This window comes from Zootoca vivipara, chromosome 5 (assembly GCF_965207765.1).
Source record: "Zootoca vivipara chromosome 5, rZooViv2.hap1.1, whole genome shotgun sequence".
Taxonomy (NCBI): domain Eukaryota; kingdom Metazoa; phylum Chordata; class Lepidosauria; order Squamata; family Lacertidae; genus Zootoca; species Zootoca vivipara.
Genome location: NC_142588.1, coordinates 6,891,604 through 6,912,435, shown reverse-complemented (window position 1 = coordinate 6,912,435; position 20,832 = coordinate 6,891,604). Strand labels below are relative to the sequence as shown.

At 45.4% G+C, this 20,832-nt stretch overlaps 1 protein-coding gene across 1 annotated transcript in view; it reads right to left on the bottom strand.

The window, feature by feature from the left end:
- VWF (von Willebrand factor) overlaps positions 1–9,669 on the bottom strand; it is a 158,022-nt gene extending 148,353 nt beyond the window's left edge. Inside the window, exons 1-5 of the mRNA XM_035138705.3 lie at positions 9,556–9,669; positions 6,807–6,873; positions 3,242–3,379; positions 2,181–2,283; positions 1,883–2,091 (exon numbers count right to left, since the gene is read on the bottom strand). Coding sequence (XP_034994596.2) covers positions 1,883–2,091; positions 2,181–2,283; positions 3,242–3,379; positions 6,807–6,873 — 517 coding nt within the window. The 5' untranslated portion in view covers positions 9,556–9,669. The remainder of the gene's footprint in view (positions 1–1,882; positions 2,092–2,180; positions 2,284–3,241; positions 3,380–6,806; positions 6,874–9,555) is intronic.
- Between the last annotated feature and the right edge of the window lie 11,163 nt (positions 9,670–20,832).

Sequence of the window (20,832 nt, the reverse complement as noted above, 5' to 3'; positions counted from 1 at the left end):
AACTGAGCTAATATTTAGTTCTGAGCAAATTGCTCTGGTTCGCAATTGCTCCGTAAGAGTTTTCACGCATGAAACTCAAATATACTAGAAGAGATGACAAAATAGTTGATTAAAGAGGACGTTGGTCATAATGTTGGGGTAAGTAGGAGCCATAATTATTTCCGAGAATAAATCCTGCCAGGTGAATCTTATCTTCTTTTAAAATTGTTATTGGATTACTAGTTTGGGTTACTAGTGTTCTAGATTGTGGGCGTACGGCGGACTACATCTGGCAAAGTTTGCCAGGCTATTTTGGTTGGCAAACTAAGCAATAACACCATCAGGTGGATTCAGAACTGGTTTAAAAAAACTCTACTCTGAGTGCTCATTAATGACCCCTCATCAAAGTAGAGACACGTTTCAAGGAAGTTCTGGAATCCTCATACTTTCCAGTTGTAGAGTTCATTCTCTGCATGAAGCTAGAACAAGGCCCATTCCTTGGTATCTCAACTTGAAAGGACCTCAGGAAGCTGAGCTGAGGCATACGACCCTCGGCCTGAGATCTTGGAGGGCTACTGCCAGGTCAAGTAAATAACACTAGGACCACGGACCATCTGTCACTCCACATAAAACCCTCATAAATGGAAGGGTAAGCTATAAACGGATTCGAATGTGAGCCAGCCAGGCCACCTACAATAATTTCACCTTAGCTAGGGGAGCTCACTTGGTTGCCTTAAGCAAGACAACGTTATCTCAGTCTCAGTTCTCCCATCTACAACTTGAGTATAGTAATGCTGATGTACCAAACTGGATAGGAAAGACTGCTGAGAAAAACTCTGAATGCTTTCATATATATATATATATATATATATATATATATATATATATATATATAAACTTATATGCAGAATTCATCATGCGAAAGGCTGGACTGGATGAATCCCAAGCCGGAATTAAGATTGCCGGAATAAATATCAACAACCTCAGATATGCAGATGACACAACCTTGATGGCAGAAAGTGAGGAGGAATTAAAGAACCTTTTAATGAGGGTGAAAGAGGAGAGCGCAAAATATGGCCTGAAGCTCAACATAAAAAAAACCAAGATCATGGCCACTGGTCCCATCACCTCCTGGCAAATAGAAGGGGAAGAAATGGAGGCAGTGAGAGATTTTACTTTCTTGGGCTCCTTGATCACTGCAGATGGTGACAGCAGTCACGAAATTAAAAGACGCCTGCTTCTTGGGAGAAAGGCAATGACAAACCTAGACAGCATCTTAAAAAGCAGAGACATCACCTTGCCGGCAAAGGTCCATATAGTTAAAGCTATGGTTTTCCCAGTAGTGATGTATGGAAGTGAGAGCTGGACCATCAAGAAGGCTGATCGACGAAGAATTGATGCTTTTGAATTATGGTGCTGGGGGAAACTCTTGAGAGTCCCATGGACTGCAAGAAGATCAAACCTATCCATTCTTAAGGAAATCAGCCCTGAGTGCTCACTGGAAGGACAGATCGTGAAGCTGAGGCTCCAATACTTTGGCCACCTCATGAGAAGAGAAGAATCCTTGGAAAAGACCCTGATGTTGGGAAAGATGGAGGGCACAAGGAGAAGGGGACGACAGAGGATGAGGTGGTTGGACAGTGTTCTCGAAGCTACGAACATGAATTTGACCAAACTGCGGGAGGCAGTGCAAGACAGGAGTGCCTGGCGTGCTCTGGTCCATGGGGTCACGAAGAGTCAGACATGGCTAAACGACTAAACAACAAAACAACAACAACAATTTTTAAAAAAACTATAGAAAAGATAAAAGGTCATCAGCTAATTTACTTTGCTGCTTCAAGTATAGTTGAAAGAAAACCATGCCAAACTATCAAAATCTCTCCTGAATAATGATGAACCTCACCTTCTTGCGTCATGAAATCATCCTCACCAAAGCTATTCAAGTTGCCACAGAGTCCACAGGTCTTATTGTAGTGCTTGTCCGCAAGGGTTATATGAATGTTTCCACTGATATCAGCCTTCACCACAAAGCCATGTTCTTCACTGGCTAACTTATAATAACCCGCCTCCATTTCTATAAATACTCCATTGGAGGCATGAGGTATTGAAATCCTACGATTAGAGAAACAAAGATTCCTAAGTATAAGATGCAGAGGAAAAAGGCATTCTTCACAATTCGTTGCCACTATCAAAATCTTTACCTTTCGTCACCTTGAGTCACCGTGCCATCTAAAAACAAATGAATATCAAAATATTCTCTGAGGTACAGAGAAATGCTGTTTCTTTTTCCATTCTGGTAATCGCCTGAAAAGAAACAAGATGTGATGAGTTTTCTCCCTTCAAAAATGACGCTTTTTAAGAAGTATGTACAGTCCCATACTGTTTCCACATGTGCCCATTCAGTTGACTTGAACTTGGGCTTAGCACGCAGGTTTTGTTTATGTTGAAATCTATAACACAGCTGTTTTCTGAGTTCTCCTTGAGAGCTGAGGGAGATGCCAGAGCCCTTCCCATTGCATGAGACCATCCGGCAGCCATGGCCTCACGCCAACATGACTGATCTTGCCTGCAGAAGCTGAGGGGTAATAACAGGGTGCTGCTCCTGTTTGCACAAAGACCCATTTTAGCAGTAAGCAATCCCAGGGGAAGCAGGGTGACGCTCCAGCTTGACAGGGGCATGATCCTGGTGTATAGAGAATGTGGGCCTTTGTCCTTCATCTGAGTTGTGCTCAGAAATATAGAAAACAGCCACCATCTAAGTGAATGGCCTGTTTTACTGTTTAATTGCTGGTGTCCCTTTAGAAACACTACCCAAGTGCAACACCACTAAAATGACGACTGCACACTAATTAACCTTTAATCACTTCAATTTAGTCAAAACTGTTGGTCCAGCAGGCCTCCATAAATGGAAGTCTTAGACCTTTGCTTCAGCAAGCAAAATATCGTGAGCCAGCTTCTGGAAGTGGAATACAAATTGCCCACCTCTTGGCTTGGAAGCCAACAGTCTTGCTGCACCATTTGGACAGCAATTCCTGCCTCCCACTGTCTCATGCTGCCGCCCCTACCCCACACACTTCACAAACATCTGCCACAAGGCTGGAAAAGGTAGAGAAGCCTGTTGGCTAGATGTTAAAATCCAGAGAACAAAGTGGTTACAGACACCCAGATAACGAGATTGTTAGATTTCATTTACACCTGACTACCAACCACAATTGTGTCTGTGCACACAAGTTGGTCCATTCAGAATCCAGTTCAGACTCACCCAAGAGTGAGAAGGATCTCTTGTGACAGTCTCCAGCAAGCAGATAACTGCAGTCACCGGCAAAATCATACAAAGATTCATCAAATGTTTTAATATGGTGATCTCCAAAAAGGCTACATTGTGCTAAAGGTTGAACATCTGCAAGAGAAAAAATAATAATGATATAGCATGTCCAAAACGCTGAAGTGCAAATCTTGCGGGATGGCTGTGTTTCAGTTTGCATATTGAAACAGTGCTAATTTAACTCATGCTTTTGTTTAATCCAATGATCCTTGTCACCCAGCAAACACAAGACTGTGCAAATTCCTCTCGTATTAATCAATTGTACAACAATAAAGGTAAAGGGGTGCAGTCACGGACGACTCTGCGGTTGCAGCGCTCATCTCGCTTTACTGGCCAAGGGAGCTAGCATTTGTCCGCAGACAGCTTCTGGGTCATGTGGCCAGCATGACTAAGCTGCTTCTGGTGAACCAGAGCAGTGCACGGAAACACTGTTTACCTTCCCAACGGAGCGGTCCCTATTTATCTACTTGCACTTTGATGTGCTTTTGAACTGCTAGGTGGGCAGGAGCTGGGACCGAGCAACGGGAGCTCACCCCGTCGCGGGGATTTGAACTGCTGACCTGATTGGCAAGCTTACCTTCCAAGTCCCGGACTGCAGAATCTGGGACCGGCAGCCGTGTGACACCGGACGTTGCATCAACGTATCTTCCGGTGTCGCTCCGCCCATCTATGGGCACCAAAAATGGCGCCGCCGACACCGGAACTCGCTTCTATGCACTTCCAGACATGCGTAGATGCAACTTTTGAAGCAGTCGGTGGCCATTTTTGGTGCCCATAGAAGGGCAAATCGGAAAGAAAAAAAATGGCCGCCAGCAGGAGAAAATAACGGAGAAAAACAGGAGACGAAGTGATATGGGGGACCACCGGGAAAAGTAAGTAAAAATGGGGGGTTTTCCGGGGAAAACGGGGTGCTTGGCAGCTATGGTGGCAAGCCCTAGGCTCAGTGGTTTAGACCACAGCACCACCCGCGTCCCTTGTACAACAATAGTTGAATTAATATCAGGGTGAATAATCTGGATTCAGAATTCTTTCATCTTGACACAGGAAGTAGAGAGATATGTCCACTGTTGCTGCTCATATACGCATCCTCAGTGGAGCTTTTTGCATAGGTAATATGTGAGTTCAGGCAGGTGATGTTGATCCACAAGCTTGAAGCTCATATCCCCTTCAAAGCCACTGAGCCGCATTTTGTGGTTCCCCACCCAAGGATAGGGAGAAAATTCTTCTTCCATGCTAAGAGAGCTTTGGGGATCTGACCCTAACTTGCATACCCAGACTCCACTGTCCAGTGTTCACCAAGGGGTATATGCCTGGCCCTTAGGGCACCCCAAGCCCCATGCTGTGAGTGACGCCCCAGGAGTTCCCCCTACCCAATAATTTTTCAGTGTGGCAATCAAATATAGTCTTATATTAATTGAGCTCTCCTGCCTGCACTGATACCAAATTAACAAAATCAACCCCATCAAACGAACGGAACACCTTACAGTGCGAAGGAGGCAAAAAAGAGCAGTCCCAAGCAGGAGACCCCCCCCCCCCCGACCAAAAAAAAATCCTACTCATCCCCAGAAAAGGCAGCAACAGAAGCCCCCACTGTAAAGTGGGTGCAGGAGGGTTGTGCAATGAGGAGGAGGAAGCGGGGCAGCCTAAAATGCAGGGTTGCACTGCCCCCTCTTCACTGGGTATTCCTTTCCGTTTGGCCAAAAATCTACCTCCCTCTGAAAGAGACCAACAGGAGCTTCTTCTGAGGAGGAGGGGGGTGAGAATGCCATCGCCCATAGGAGTCCTAAAAGCAATGTAAAACTTTTTCCTTTGTAGCATGGCCAGGTGTGCTACAGAAAATCTTTCAGAGGGAAGAGAGTCTTGAAGTTACCACCTCTTCGTTGATGGGCAGTGGCTCCCAGCATCCTTTCTGCAGGGATTGGTTGTGTGGTGGTGTTTCCTACAGGGAACTTGGATGTGCAGCCAATCCGGTGGGCTTTGAATCGCTGTCTATCAGCTGGTAGGCGATGGCATCAAGCCTGCCGGCGTTCTGAAGGCAGCCCTGTTTAGGGAAGCTTTTAATGTTTGACTGGTTATTGTATTTTAATATATTGTTGGAAGCTGCCCAGAATGTCTAGGGAAACCCAGCCAGATGGGTGGGGTATAAATAATAAATAAATTATTATCATGATTATCATTTTCATCATCATCATTCCCCATACTGGGCAGGGGTCGGTAAACATAATGGACGAAGGGACAGGATTGTCCATTGAATTGCCCTATGCTGGTTGGGTTTGCGCTGCTTTTGCATGGCTGTTTTCTCAAATGGAAAGGAGCTGCAGAAAAAGGGAAGGGAATAAAAGAATGATGGTTTGATGGCTACACCATCTGGGTGATCACTAAAAAGTGAGTGAACTAGGATAGTGATTCTGGACTAAAAACCTAGTGTAGAAGCAGCTAGGTAAAGGTAAAGGGGCCCCTGACCATCAGGTCCAGCCGTGTCCGACTCTGGGGTTGTGGCGCTCATCTCGCTCTATAGGCCAAAGGGAGCCGGCGTTTGTCCACAGACAGCTTCCGGGTCATGTGGCCAGCATGACAAAGCTGCTTCTGGCGAACCAGAGCAGCGCACGGAAACGCTGTTTACCTTCCCGCCGGAGCGGTCCCTATTTATCTACTTGTGCGACCCCAGAGTCGTCCACGGCTGGACCTAACGGTCAGGGGTAAAGGAAAAGGAAAAGGGACCCCTGATCATTAGGTCCAGTCGTGACCGACTCTGGGGTTGCAGCGCTCATCTTGCGTTATTGGCCGAGGGAGCCGGCGTACAGCTTCCAGGTCATGTGGCCAGCATGACAAAGCTATTTGCACTTTGATGTGCTTTCGAACTGCTAGGTTGGCAGGAGCTGGGACTGAACAACAGGAGCTCACCCCGTTGCAGGGATTCGAACCGCTGACCTTCTGATCAGCAAGCCCTAGACTCTGTAGTTTAACCCACAGCGCCACCTGTGTCCCTCGTGAAAGCAGCTAGTGCATCTCAAAAACTGCCAGCCTCTTCTCTTTCACACAAAGGCATCTCCATCCCTAGAAGCTCTTTTGCCCTGCTGGCAATCGCCTTTCAGAAGTGTCTCCAGAGCAACACATTTCTCCTGGCTTATATAGCCAAGGGTAACAGATCTGGCCAGGAGCAGGGGCTATACACTTAAGCTACAGAACTGGTTTAACCATTTTAGCAGCCCTCCTCTTCTCCTGATCCCAATCGCACAGTAATAGATTAGAATAGGGTTAGAAGTGACCCCAAGGGTCATTTAGTTCAATCGCATAATAATATGTGCCTGCCTTATCCTCAGTTCAGACTACCAGCCCTTTTAGCTCTCCCTTGTCTGATCTGTGGCTCAGTGTGAATAAGCGTAAAGGTATGCACTTGGTGTGGAGGTGAATTTCTCAATGAAATTGTTGATCCCTTGTTATGTTTGGGCAAGAATGCCAGGGCAAAAAAATGCAGGGCAGGAATCATAAACTTTCTTACCTAGTGCCGAGACGGGCAGAACTAACAGCAGCAGCAGCAGCAGCAGCAATACTTTAGAGCCTATCATCTAAAAAATAAACGCAGTAGTTATTAGAAGTTTTTCCCCACCCCTTAATGTATCAAACTGTAGAGACAACAGTACAAATAGCGAAAAGCTTATGCACATTTTTGTTATATTGAGCCTGATCCAGCCAAAGCTAATGCTTTGATTTCAATAGGATTAAAACAGGATTGAAATCAATGGGTCTTTAAAGTGCATAGCCATGCACTACAACCCTACACATATTTACAAAGAAACAAATCTCGTTGGATTAAATGGGATTAATTGCCATGAGAGTGTGCGTAGGATTTTAGGCTTAATCAAATCCCGTTGATTCTTTTTATATTCATTGACATTCTACTTCTCCTCCGTTTGTGCAGGATATTTGGACCCCCCAAAAATGTGATTTATGAATTGGTCTCTATCCTCCATCCCCCGCCCCCAAACATTTCCCCAGCTATATCCAAAAAAATTACAGTACATGCTTTGGATTTGTTACAAACTATGTACAAAATATGTATAGGGATGTCTTTCTATGGCTTACAACCAACCAGCCATCTTCAGAGCCATGTGGTGACATGAAACAGATGTGTGTGTTGTTCACAATTGACCAGTTACTCCTGCCCCCTCATCACACCCAATCTTTATTTGTTGGAGGTCACACCTGCACTGGATTCTATGCACAAACTCTGCAATGCATGTAGGTGTTTGTAACTAGCCCTTGGAAAATGAAGTGTGCATTCAGAATTTACCAATATGCCTGTTAGGGTGTGCAGACAGGACAGGCGGTGGTGTCAATGGCCATGATTCTGCCCCGCCCCCCAAATATAACTAAATGTGCTTTGTGTAGCCATCTTCTCCGATTTTCCATAACCAGTTGGTAGCAAGCAGCTAAGTGTTGGGAAGATTTTTACCACTCCTTTCTCCCCCAAATTTCTGAGCATATGCAGAAGCATGGTAATATTTCCCTTACCTCTTAGCAGAATTATACAAAGTGGTTTATGAAGTGACTACACACCCACTGTAGTAAGTTATTTTGCAGCCAATGCTTCTGTTCGTATGAAACTGGTATAACAGCCCAGCCAGGGCTAACACATGCTAACTGCACTGGTGCAATGCAAACACTTTTTGGGGCAGGTTTGGGGGAAAGGGAGGGGAAAATATGCAGTTGATTGAATTATATCATCAGTTACATGAAATAAATTCCCACATGTCTAATTTCACTAATACCAGTGAAATATAAATTTGGCGTATCCATGTATGGAAAAATTGGGACCCAGGTGGCACTGTGGTTAAATCACAGAGCCTAGAGCTTGCTGATCAGAAGGTCGGCAGTTCGAATCCCTGTGACGGGGTGAGCTCCCGTTGCTTGGTCCCAGCTCCTGCCAACTTAGCAGTTCGAAAGCACGTCAAAATGCAAGTAGATAAATAGGAACCGCTACAGCGGGAAGGTAAACGGCGTTTCCATGTGCTGCTCTGGTTTGCCAGAAGCGGCTTTGTCATGCTGGCCACATGACCTGGAAGCTATACGCCGGCTCCCTCGGCCAATAATGCGAGATGAGCGCGCAACCCCAGAGTCGGTCACGACTGGACCTAATGGTCAGGGGTCCCTTTACCTTTATGTATGGAAAATTAAACAAGAACATTTGAAAAAAGCATGTCTCATTCAGCAATAGCAAAGAAAACAATAGAATCACAACAGGACCCCAATGGTAGGTTACAGAATTATTTGCAGCGGATGGTTTCCTTCCAGATGAGCTGCCAGGTTACATGTAATAAGTTCCCCCAACTATTCAGCACAAGGTTCTAAGAGAGTGTAGCTTCAGAATATTAATAATGACTGGGTCCCCAAAGAATCAATGAAATTTGATGGACAGGCCCCTATTTTGGGTGCTAGCATATAAAATAAAACTGTTTGCAATTGGTCCAACTTAAAAGTCTAAATGTGATCTTAAAAAAGAACAGTTGAGAGTAAAATCAACTGGCGCATTTTATATTTTGTGTAAGAAGTCAGTTCAATGTCACAGTATACAGTACTGTATTCTGAACTCATTACTCATTGTATCATCACAACCACCCAATGAGATAAGCCAGACCAGGGCCGTCTTGAGCAGATCGCGCGCCCTGGTGCTGAGGGGCGGAGATCGCTCCGTCGCCCGCCCCGCCCTCGCAGGGCGCAATTGGTTTCCGCACGGCTTCGCCGCGCGGTGCCCTCCTTGCCAGGCCGGCACCCAGCTTACCAGCCCCCCGCCGTGGTGCACTGCGCCACCGGGGGTCTATGTAGAGCCGGCCCTGAGCCAGACTGAGATGGGGTTTTTCTCCAGGCCATCCAATCTGCTTCACCTCTAAGCTGGAATACAAACCCAGGTCTTCAAATGTACAGCAGTTACTCCTTGCATCAGAGACATTCTAGAACTCTAAAATTTTCACAACCATAAGTACACACATGCACGTCCATATTTTAATTTAAGCTTGCTTTTTGCCTTTTGCCCAATTCTGATTCCATGAATATTTCCTTTGACTACCCACATCAAATAATGCCTGAACAACTCAGATGGTGAACAAATATCAGTTTTCTAAACATTTATCTATTGTAAATTCCTTCCTAACATTTATAAAGGGTCCACTTAATTGTTTTCAGCCGATAGACCTACACTTTGCTGCATCAATGATAATCATAAAAATCTGCTGAAATAATAATATAGATACCTTTGCTTCTGTGCAAAATTTAAATTGCCCATCAACAATGTGCTTCTCTAATGATCGAAACTAGATTCCTGAAGGTCCTTAAGCCGCCTCTCCTTTAGAAGGCCACATTGGAATGGCCTCGGTGGGCTATTTGTTCCTGTTATATAAGCCAGGAATTCTTGCTCACCAAAGGGAAAAGATAAAGAGTGACTGTTGCTTCCGCCAGATTTGCAACACAATGGTGCAACCAGGAAAATCAGTTGCCTTAATGGCTAAAAAATAACAATGAAGGGAAGTCGTATTAAATAATCTTTACAAGACAGATAAACCTTTGAAATGATGTGTGCGTCTCTCTGTGCGTGAGCATAAAAGTCCGAGAGCCGTTTTGCTTATGCGCTGCAAATAAGACTTTACAGGGAGGGAGTGAAATAATAGATTTGGTTGTATTGGAATGCAATACGGTGCTTCCTGACAGTAGCAAAGTGATATCTTCCAAATAACACGATGATTGACGCTTATTTCTAAAGAGCTGACAGCTTTCCTGGAGAATAAAAACAGAAGTGGGGCCAATTGACACCTTGCCACTCCAAGTCAATACAACCTGTCCTACTGCTTAACCTTACCTGGTAACAGGCACACAACCATTCAAGGTATCAGGCAGAAGGCTTTCCCAACCTCACTGCCTGTTTTTCTTTTAACTAGGTGACCTGGAGGCTGAACCTGGGACTTAATGGAAACCACTAAGAATTGAACCCACACCTGTCACCTTAGCCCAACTCTTGCCTGTTTCTAGGAAAACAGTCAGTCTGGCTCCTTCCTTTAAAAAAGGCAATGTGTAGCTAGACTTTAGGAATAAGGTGACTTTGAATTTTATACTTAAAAATATATGTAACCAATAATAATAATAATAATAATAATAATAATAATAATAATAATTTATTATTTATACCCCGCCCATCTGGCTGGGTTCCCCCAGTCACTCTGGGCGGCTTCCAACAGAATATCAAAATACAGAAATCCATCAAACATTAAAAGCTTCCCTAAACAGGACTGCCTTAAGATGCCTTCTAAAGGTCTGGTAATTGTTATTCTCTTTGACCTCTGGTGGGAGGGCATTCCACAGTGTGGGTGCCACTACCGAGAAGGCCCTCTGCCTGGTTCCCTGTAGCTTGGCTTCTTGTAGCAAGGGAACCGCCAGAAGGCCCTCGGTGCTGGACCTCAGTGTCCGGGCAGAATGATGGGGGTGGAGACGCACCTTCAGGTATACTGGACCGAGGCCGTTTAGGGCTTTAAAGGTCAGCACCAACACTTTGAATTGTGCTTGGAAACGTACTGGGAGCCAATGTAGGTCTTTCAGGACCGGTGTTATGTGGTCTCGGCGGCCGCTCCCAGTCACCAGTCTAACTGCCGCATTCTGGATTAGTTGTAGTTTCCGGGTCACCTTCAAAGGTAGCCCCACGTAGAGTGCATTACAGTAGTCCAAGCGAGAGATAACTAGAGCATGCACCACTCTGGCGAGACAGTCCGCAGGCAGGTAGGGTCTCAGCCTGCGTACCAGACGGAGCTGATAAACAGCTGCCCTGGACACAGAATTAACCTGTGCCTCCATGGACAGCTGTGAGTCCAAAATGACTCCCAGGCTGCGCACCTGGTCCTTCAGGGGCACAGTTACCCCATTCAGGACCAGGGAATCCTCCACATCTGCCTGTCCCCCACAAACAGTACTTCTGTCTTGTCAGGATTCAACCTCAATCTGTTAGCCGCTATCCATCCTCCAACCGCCTCTAGACACTCACATAGGACCTTCACCGCCTTCACTGGTTCTGATTTTAAAAAGAGGTAGAGCTGGGTATCATCCGCATACTGATGAACACCCAGCCCAAACCCCCTGATGATCTCTCCCAGCGGCTGCATGTAGATGTTAAAAAGCATGGGGGAGAGGACAGAACCCTAAGGCACCCCACAAGTGAGAGCCCAGGGGTCCGAACACTCATCCCCCAACACCACTTTCTGAACACGGCCCAGGAGGAAGGAGCAGAACCACTGTATGACAGTGCCCCCAGCTCCCAAGCCCTCTAGACGGTCCAGAAGGATCTTATGGTCGATGGTGTTAAAAGCTGCTGAGAGATCCAGCAGAACTAGGAAACAGCTCTCACCTTTATCCCTAGCCCGCCAGAGATCATCGACCAGTGCGACCAAGGCAGTTTCAGTCCCATGATGAGGCCTGAATCCCGACTCCCCTTCTTGGAGATGTTCAGCAGCCACTCACTCAATCACCTTGCCCAGGAATGGAAGATTTGAGACTGGGCGATAATTGTTGTTGTTGTTGTTGTTGTTACTGCTACTATTATTTTATAAAATTCATATAATGCTTGATTGTAGAAATAAAATCTCAAAGCGGTTTAGACATGAGGTGATTGCATCAAGTTGGAGCGGTCCCTCGTGGGTTAGCTCCCCCCCCCCAGGGATCACCAAGCTTTTTAAACTCGTGGGCACATTTCAGATTTTGACAGAGCGTTAGGAACCTGTTACAAAATGGCTGTCCTGGAATGGCATGGCATAACACAAAATTAGAGAGACAACTGGGGCTGGGCAATGTATCATTACATCATCCAGAAACTGGTCCACAACATGAGAACGGTTTCATAATATTCAGCATGGTGATATATCACGACTCACGATGTGTGTGTGTTATGTAAAAAAAAAAAACAACAACTGTGATGTGGTTCCTTGTTGCTCTGTGCTGTAACAGTTGTAACAATATGTTAAAGGTAAGTAAAAATGTATCAGTTTTAGACCCCTAAGTAGTAACAATTTCCAGGACATTACTCCATTACATCCTTATTTCAGACATCGTGATATACTGTATCGATATATCACAGTGTTTAGCTGGTGACACCTGAAGGAGCGTCTCCACCCCATCGTTCAGCCCAGACACTGAGGTCCAGCTCCGAGGGCCTCCTGGCGGTTCCCTCACTGCGAGAAGTGAGGTTGCAGGGAACCAGGCAGAAGGGCCTTCTCGGGAGTGGTGCCTGCCCTGTGGAACGCCCTCCCATCGGATGTCAAAGAAATAAACAACTATCTGACGTTTAGAAGGCATCAGAAGGCAGCCCTGTTTAGGGAAGCATTAAATGTTTGATGTTTTATTGTGTTTTTGATATTCTGTTGGGAGCTGCCCAGAGTGGTGGGGGAAATAAATAAATAAATAAATAAATAAATAAATAATATGATGCTGAGGTAAAAGGTAAAGCTAAAGGACTCCTGGATGGTTAAGTCCAGTCAAAGGCGACTATGGGATTACGGTGCCCATCTCGCTTTCAGGCTAAGGAAGCCAGTGTTTGTCCACAGACAGCTTTCCGGGTCATGTGGCCAGCAGGACTAGACCGCTTCTGGTGCATGGAGACACCACGACGGAAACCAGAGTGCACAGAAACACTGTTTACCTTCCCGCCACATTTATCTACTTGCACTGGCGTTCCTTCGAACTCCTAGCCAGACATTGCTCAGTCCTAGAGGCAACCACCCCTAAGACAACCTTCTGGGGAGTAATCTGTGTCCTGCTGGTCCAGATTATGGAGCCACACACTGATGCTGTTGCTGTCTGACAACCACAGGCAGCATTTTTAAGGGAAATATATTTAAACTGGCCATACCACTCTTATTTCACAGAAATAATTAGAATGTACCTACACATTTTGCCCCACAACCTCCTTTCTAAGAGTGCTAGAAACTTATCTGGGGCACAGGTTGGCCACATGTGGTTTATTCTGCTACTTCTGTGCCAGGGTGATGGGAGCTGCAATTCTAATTCATAGGTCAATCGACCAAATGGAATCCCAAATCTCTCCCATTTCCTCTTGTGATTAGGTAGTTCTAGCTAAATACTATCATGCCCAGTGATTGTGAGTATGCTCCAATTAAGACTCAACTTTCTTCTAGGAATCCAGGAAATGTTGACCAAGGAAGTATGGGGCAACCTGTTCATTTATATGTCCAAAAGCAGGAATTCATTGGCTCCTCAGTAACCTTGGCTGCCCAAACAAAAAAACAACAGATTCTTTGTGATCTCATGGAAAATTGACAAACTCCTCTGGAATACCAACACCCAGACTTTCAAAACTACATTTTGAAAGCTGTCTATATTTAGAAAAATATATATATGTAAAAGGAAGGAGTAATAGATGAATATCAAGTTTCACCATATTATTCATAAATACTACGTAACAGTTATTGCACAACAAATGGGTTGTGCAAATATGTACAAAGGAAATATCAAGTAGCAGATTATTCATAAATATTATGTAACAAGGGTTGCACAGCTACTTATGGAAATTCTGCCTGGTACAAAAGACTTTCTGGGGCAATGGCAGTTGTCTTCTTCTGGTTCTACAATGGATCAAAGTTGTAGTCACAGCCAAGAACACACTAACAAACCTCTGCTGGTGGATGGCTTTCTCCCTCACACTCTGCTCGTGCGCCTTTGAACACTAGTTTGAAATACTAAAATCTGGCAAATGAAGATTTTTCTTAACACTGAGATAGGTAAAGGTAAAGGGACCCCTGACCATTAGGTCCAGTTGTGACCGACTCTGGGGTTGTGGCGCTCATCTCACATTATTGGCCAAGGGAGCCGGCGTATAGCTTCCGGGTCATGTGGCCAGCATGACAAAGCCGCTTCTGGTGAACCAGAGCAGCACATGGAAATGCCATTTACCTTCCCGCTATTTATCTACTTGCACTTTGACGTGCTTTCGAACTGCTAGGTTGGCAGGAGTTGGGACCAAGCAACGGGAGCTCACCCCGTCGTGGGGATTCAAACCGCCAACCTTCTGATCGGCAAGCCCTAGGCTCTGTGGTTTAACCCACAGCGCCACCTGCACCCTGTTAACACTGAGATATCTAACAGCAAAAAGTCCACATGCTAAATCAGGTTTCTTTTCAGAAACACAGAACCAGGTCAGTAAAAGCCCCACCGGCAGGAGAGAAGGTGAGGAAATACAAAGGGGTGTGTGTGTGTGTGTGTGTGTGTGTGTGTGTGTAGAGCTGCACATTTTGATAAGCTGGCCAGTCCATAAAAGGACTCATGTTCCATACCCTCCAACATTTCTCCAATGAAAGTAAAAAAACGGTAAAGGTAAAGGACCCCTGACAGTTAAGTTCAGTCACAAATTACTCTGGGGTTGTGGCACTCATCTTGCTATACTGGCTAAGGGAGCCGACATTTGTCCGCAGACAGTTTTTCCAGGTCATGTAGCCAGCGTGACTAAGCCGTTTCTGGCAAAACCAGAGCAGCACACAGAAACACCATTTATCTTCCCGCCGGAGCAGTACCTATTTAACTACTTGCACTTTGACGTGCTTTTGAACTGCTACATTGGCAGAAGCTGAGACCAAACAACGGGAGCTCACCCCGTCATGAGGATTCGAATCGCCAACCTTCCCATTGGCAAGCCCAGTGGTTTACACCGCAGCGCCACCCGCGTCCCTATCTGATGAAAATAAAGATGTCCTATTCCATATTTTTATTTATACCCCACCCATCTGACTGGGTTGCCACAACCACTCTGGGCAGCTTCCAACAAATATAAAAACATGATAAAACATTAAACATTTTAAAGCTTCCATACACAGGGCTGCCTTCAGGTGTCTTCTAAAGGTTGTATAGTTAATTATCTCCTTGGCTTGGTGGGCGTATAACCCCATGCCCACCAACATTTCTCTGACGAAGATAGGGAAAGCGGGGCATTCCGGGATCAAATCAGGAACCGGGAAGGCTTCTGTAAATCTGGGACTGTCCCTGGAAAATAAGGGACATTTGGAAGGTCAGGTGTTTCTTTAATAGTTACAAGGAAGAAATGGTTTTCAGCAAGTTCAGCCTTTTTTCACCCCTACATGACAGCCTTTATGTCTACAAGAACCTTGCCCTCCTTTGCACTGCCTCACCCCCCCCCCCGTTCTCCTACTTCCCTATCTAACTTACTTTACCCAGAGTTTAAATATATTTTCTTAACAAGTTACCACTGTCTTTATCCCTCCCTCACCAAAGGCATGGCTTTTCAGATAAATGAATAATTCTTCCTCCAGCACAGAGTTCCCATTGAGCTCTTTTCACTTGATAGCGAAGCAGACAGCTGCTTTGTAAATAAATAGACTCCCCACCCCGCCATGGAAATCACATGACCCTTTTTCTGATGTTGTGGCTTACCCTAGCAGTACAAGACGGTGCATGTTACTGTTGTGATGGATGATAAAGTCTTGAGACATTCACTGGTCCTAGGAAGAACAATTGGTGCAATTATTGCATTCTCCCCCCCCCCAGGTAATTTTAAATAAGAGTCTTTTTTCTGGCTTCCCCAATTCTTCTTTTCAATCTATATCTCATGAAGTTTATCCCATGAAGTCTGATCACCACCTGACCGTTTTAACATTCTGCACTTTATTTTCAAGATTCAGGACCACAAATCTCAATACACAACTAAGTGTACATGTTATTCTTTACCTTGTATTTATCACTTTTTAAAGGAAGATGAGCCAAACACGCAAGTACATTCATACATATATTTATGTCTAGTTTCCACAGACAAATGGTACAGAGATTACAGACATATGTATTTTGTAAGACTCTGCTACTCTGGTGCTATTTGCATGATCATGGTGACTCTACTTTATGTAAAAGCTGTAGTGCAGAGTGGGAAATTGCTGGTTGTGTGTGTTGTGTGATAGCATAGCGTACCAGTCTTTCCATTTGCTTCTGGTGCATGTGCCATGCTTCCTTACGTCAAACATACCATCTCAGGACTATTTAATTGCTCATCTTCTAATATTGTGTATGCCATCAAATGCCTTCAGCTCTCTATATTGGACAAACAGGCCAAACCCTACGCCAAAGGATAAATGGACATAAATCTGACATCAGGAACCACAAGACAGAGAAACCAGTAGGAGAACACTTCAATCTCCCAGGGCATTCTATAGCCTACAAGATGTCAAAGTAGCTGTCTTATTACAAAAGAATTTCAGAAATAGACTGGAAAGAGAAGTTGCTGCTCTGGTTCGCCAGAAGCGGCTTTGTCATGCTGGCCACATGACCTGGAAGCTATACGCCGGCGCCCTCGGCCAATAACGCGAGATGAGCGCGCAACCCCAGAGTCGGTCACGACTGGACCTAATGGTCAGGGGTACCTTTACCTTTTACAGCAGACCAACACGGCTACCTACCTATAGCTAGACAATTTAAGAGGGATGATGGGTAGTTGGTGGAGGACGCTTTTAAAAGGAAGCTTCTCCTTCATTACTGATATTCTCCTTGAGGAGCCACAGACACCTTTCCAAGAAAGCCCCAGGGCTCCTAGGAGCAGAGTTTGAAAACACTGGTGTAAACAATGCTGTGGCAGTAATCTGCTAAAAGTTGTACGTTGTGTGTACTCCACCTCATATAGATGTAAACAACTATTACAAATAGACAAGTACTAGCAACAGCTAGAAATAACATTCACCTCCCCCCCTTTTTTAAAAAAAGTAAAATGTTGTAAAATATCTCATGTGACAAAGGTTGATCTTTGTAGCATTCAAGCCAGATATTTTGGGGGTGACGGGATGCAAAATCAGGTCCTCTCTAGAAGATTCTGAGCTTCTTGTTTACAGTGCAGCAGTTGCTCTAGGGTGAGAGAGGAGGTATAATCACCTTTGTTTGTGAACACTGGGGACATTACTTTCCTTAATAATCAGTTAAGTGGCAATAGCATGTGGTCCTAAGTTTTGTTAAAAACAATTTCCAAACTTCATTTATCCAAAAGCATGACCAGCTTCTCTACTCACTACCGTAAAAACTGAAACAGGTGTTGGACAGAAAAATTAGTCTGTTCCCCTACAATTTCAACATTTGCCCTATTTCTGCTAAACACTGTGCCTGTTTCATTTCTTTGAGTCATGTTGCTAGGCTCCTCCACCAACAGAAGCCCTCTCGGGACCTGCTTCTCCCTCGGAGTATGAGAGCCAGAGGAAAGCAGGGCTTGTGCCTTGGGCAGTTCCATGGCAGAAGTGATTTCAGCAGGGATAAGAAAAGCTGACTTGCTCCAAATTCCATCTTCTGCGAGCTCTGTTCTCTTGGCAACTGGTTATCTGGAATAAAATGGGTTTCTTTCATGGGTTGTTGTTGTTGTTTAAAAAAGTTTGGTACAGTTGGTCCATTAAGTGTCTGTTCTGTGCTGAATCCAAACCTGTGACTTGGAGCTTCAATGGGAACCTAATGGAGAAGCAAGATCTGCTGGGAGGGTTGATGCTGTGAGGGCCCCCCCCCATCCTGTGCTCAGGTTGTATATATGTGCAAATAAAACCATGTACCCTAAAGACACCAAAGTCTCCACTGACCTTCATTCCAAGAATACACAACCCCGGCACCTTGGAGCAGCACGTAACACTACGATCACATGGAATTACATGGCAATTTCCTCCTGGTCCTTTCTTATGCAGACAAATTTGGCAAATTTGGTCTTAAACGAGTCCCTCCAACAAGAGCAAATTATTAAGTAAAATTATTAAGACAAAAAGAATCACAATTTATTTTTATGTTCAAAACGCTCAATCCAGAAGGATGAACTCTGAGTTAGATTTGAATTGTTTCATCTCATTACAGTGGTACCTCGGTTTATGAACACAATTGGTTCCGGAAGTCTGTTCATAAACTGAAGCATTCATAAACTGAAGCGAACTTTCCCATTGAAAGTAATGGAAAGTGGATTAATCCGTTCCAGACGGTCCGCGGAGTAACCGTTCATAAACTGAAGCGAACTTTTCCATTGAAAGTAATGGAAAGTGGATTAATCCGTTCCAGACGGGTCTGTGAAGTACTTAAATTGAAGCGTTCATAAACTGAAACATGGGTGTAATTGGTTCCGGAAGTCTGTTCATAAACTGAAGCGTTCATAAACTGAAGCGAACTTTCCCATTAAAAGTAATGGAAAGTGAATTAATCCGTTCCAGATGGGTCCGCGGCGTTCATAAACCGAAAATTCATAAACCGAGGTGTTCATAAACCGAGGTTCCACTGTATATTACTTTCAGGATCTTGAGGTTGCATGTTACTTTAAAATTTCAATAGCCTTCATTAACTAGGGTGTTACCTGTGGTGGAACTGTATATTAAGCAGGGCAGTCTTAAGCGCCCCTGGCACCGTGGAGCGGCGGATCCCTCCGGCGCCCCCTGCCCCATTTCCCAGCGCGGTGGGCGGGCGGGCGGGCGCAGCGTGCAGCGCGGCTGCCACAGGCGCTGCTGCACGGCGGGCAGGCAGGCACAGCGCGGTTGCCGTAGGCGCAGCTGCGCGACGAACAGGCGGACCGGTCGGCGGGCGGGCAGGCGCAGCTCACGGCGCCCTCCTGGCGGGCCGGCGCCGTGCTGCCCTGCGCCACCCAGCCTGCACGTAGGGCCGGCCCTGATATTAAGCTTTCTATTTCTTGCTTCAGGCAGCAAGGGTTACATATGCGTATGACCCCTGTTCCGCAGATTGCATACAAACACTAAGGTATGTTTGTATTTTTGTGTTTTATTTTTGTATTTTCCTGTATTTTTTCAATGTTGAAATATTATGGACTGTATAGACTCGTGTTCATGCTGGCCATTGGCCTTAATATAATGTATGACATAATTAATGATATATATTTATTTGATTTATTTTTTGTAGTTAAAAAACTGAAGAAGACCAAACCGAAACAGTATGATTACCTTGGATCACTGTCTCGCATGTTGTTATAGTTTACAAAGATAAAAACAGATATATTTCACCCGTGGAATTGGTCGACGTGTTACCTCCTCTCTTTTTTGGTATTTTGGCTGAGGGAACCGGCATACAGCTTCCGGGTCATGTGGCCAGCATGACTAAGCCACTTCTGGCGAACCAGAGCAGCGCACGGAAAAACCCTTTACCTTCCCACCAGAGTGGGACCTATTTATCTCCTTGCACTTTTTTGGGGTGCTTTCAAACTGCTAGGTTGGCAGAAGCTAGGATCGAGCAACGGGAGCTCACCCCGTCACAGGGATTCGAACTACCGACGTTCTGATCGGCAAGCCCCAGGCTCTGTGGTTTAGACCACAGCACCACCCACGTTTTATAGTACTAAACAATTGATTATACGGTAGTACTAAACAACTGATAATGACAATAAAAGTTAAAGTTTACAACCTAATAAAAGTCAAAAGTACAAGAAGGAAGGGAGAGCAGGAGGACTATGCCAATGCTGCAGGTAAAATAATATCACAACAGAAGCAAAAGCAATAATCATTACATTGAAAAGTAGACTCCAAAGGGAATCTGGATTCGGCTGTAGGGCAGGGCCTGCTTCCCATAGCCCACAGCCTGAGTCCAAACTAAGGACTGCAGCTGCTTTTGCAAAATGAAAGTTAATCTGGGTCCTGTAAACACAGAACAGCCAACTTCATGTCCAAGGCTTTAGCTGAGATTCCTGCATTGCAGGGGGTTGAACTAGATGGCCCTCAGGGTCCCTTCCAACTCTACAATTCCATGACTCTATGAAGCCCCGTGCTTTAAATGTGCATTGGCTGTATAGTGTGGATCCGCTCCAAAATTGCTGCTGTCTAGACAAGCTTCTTGCCTGCATTTCCACAGGGGCGATGTTGGTTTCTAGTTTCCGGTTCCTTATTGGAAATAGAGTCTGAGTAGCCTGAATCAGGAACTGATACCCATGCAAAAAAGACCAGGAGACTGTCCTCTTCTCTGCAATGAAACTGTTTTATGTAACATACATTAACACATTAACAATACATTGTCAAGCACATGAATATGGAACTGGGGAATTTCCCTACAAGACTCCATAGCATTGTGACTGGTTCATAGTTTGTTTTGGTGAAAGATGTTACCCGTTGCTCTTCACATTGCCAATAATTGCCAATACACGCACACAATCCTATATAATAAAGTCCAAGTGTCTCTGCGTCCAGTCCCTGTGTCCTTGGGTTTGCGCTACGGCGCATGTGCCCCACGGACAGCCGCTGGGACTTGGAACGCAGAGACGTAGCACGTTGGCCGGCGCGTAAGGGAGCTCAGCCTCTCGGGGTTCGGAGCAGCTCTCACTCTGTCCGCGCCACCACCACCCCAGGCTGCCCACTCAGGAACTTGCCTCAGTCCGGACCCTGCCGCCTGCCCACTCGCCTCTCCTGCCTCTGTAGTACTATGTCTCCCAGCATGCACTGCGAGCTCCTCCTCCCTCCCTCCCTCCCCCACGAGCCCCTTGAGAGGCGTGCGGAGCAGCGTGCGGGAGGAAGGCAGCAGCTCTCCGGGGATGA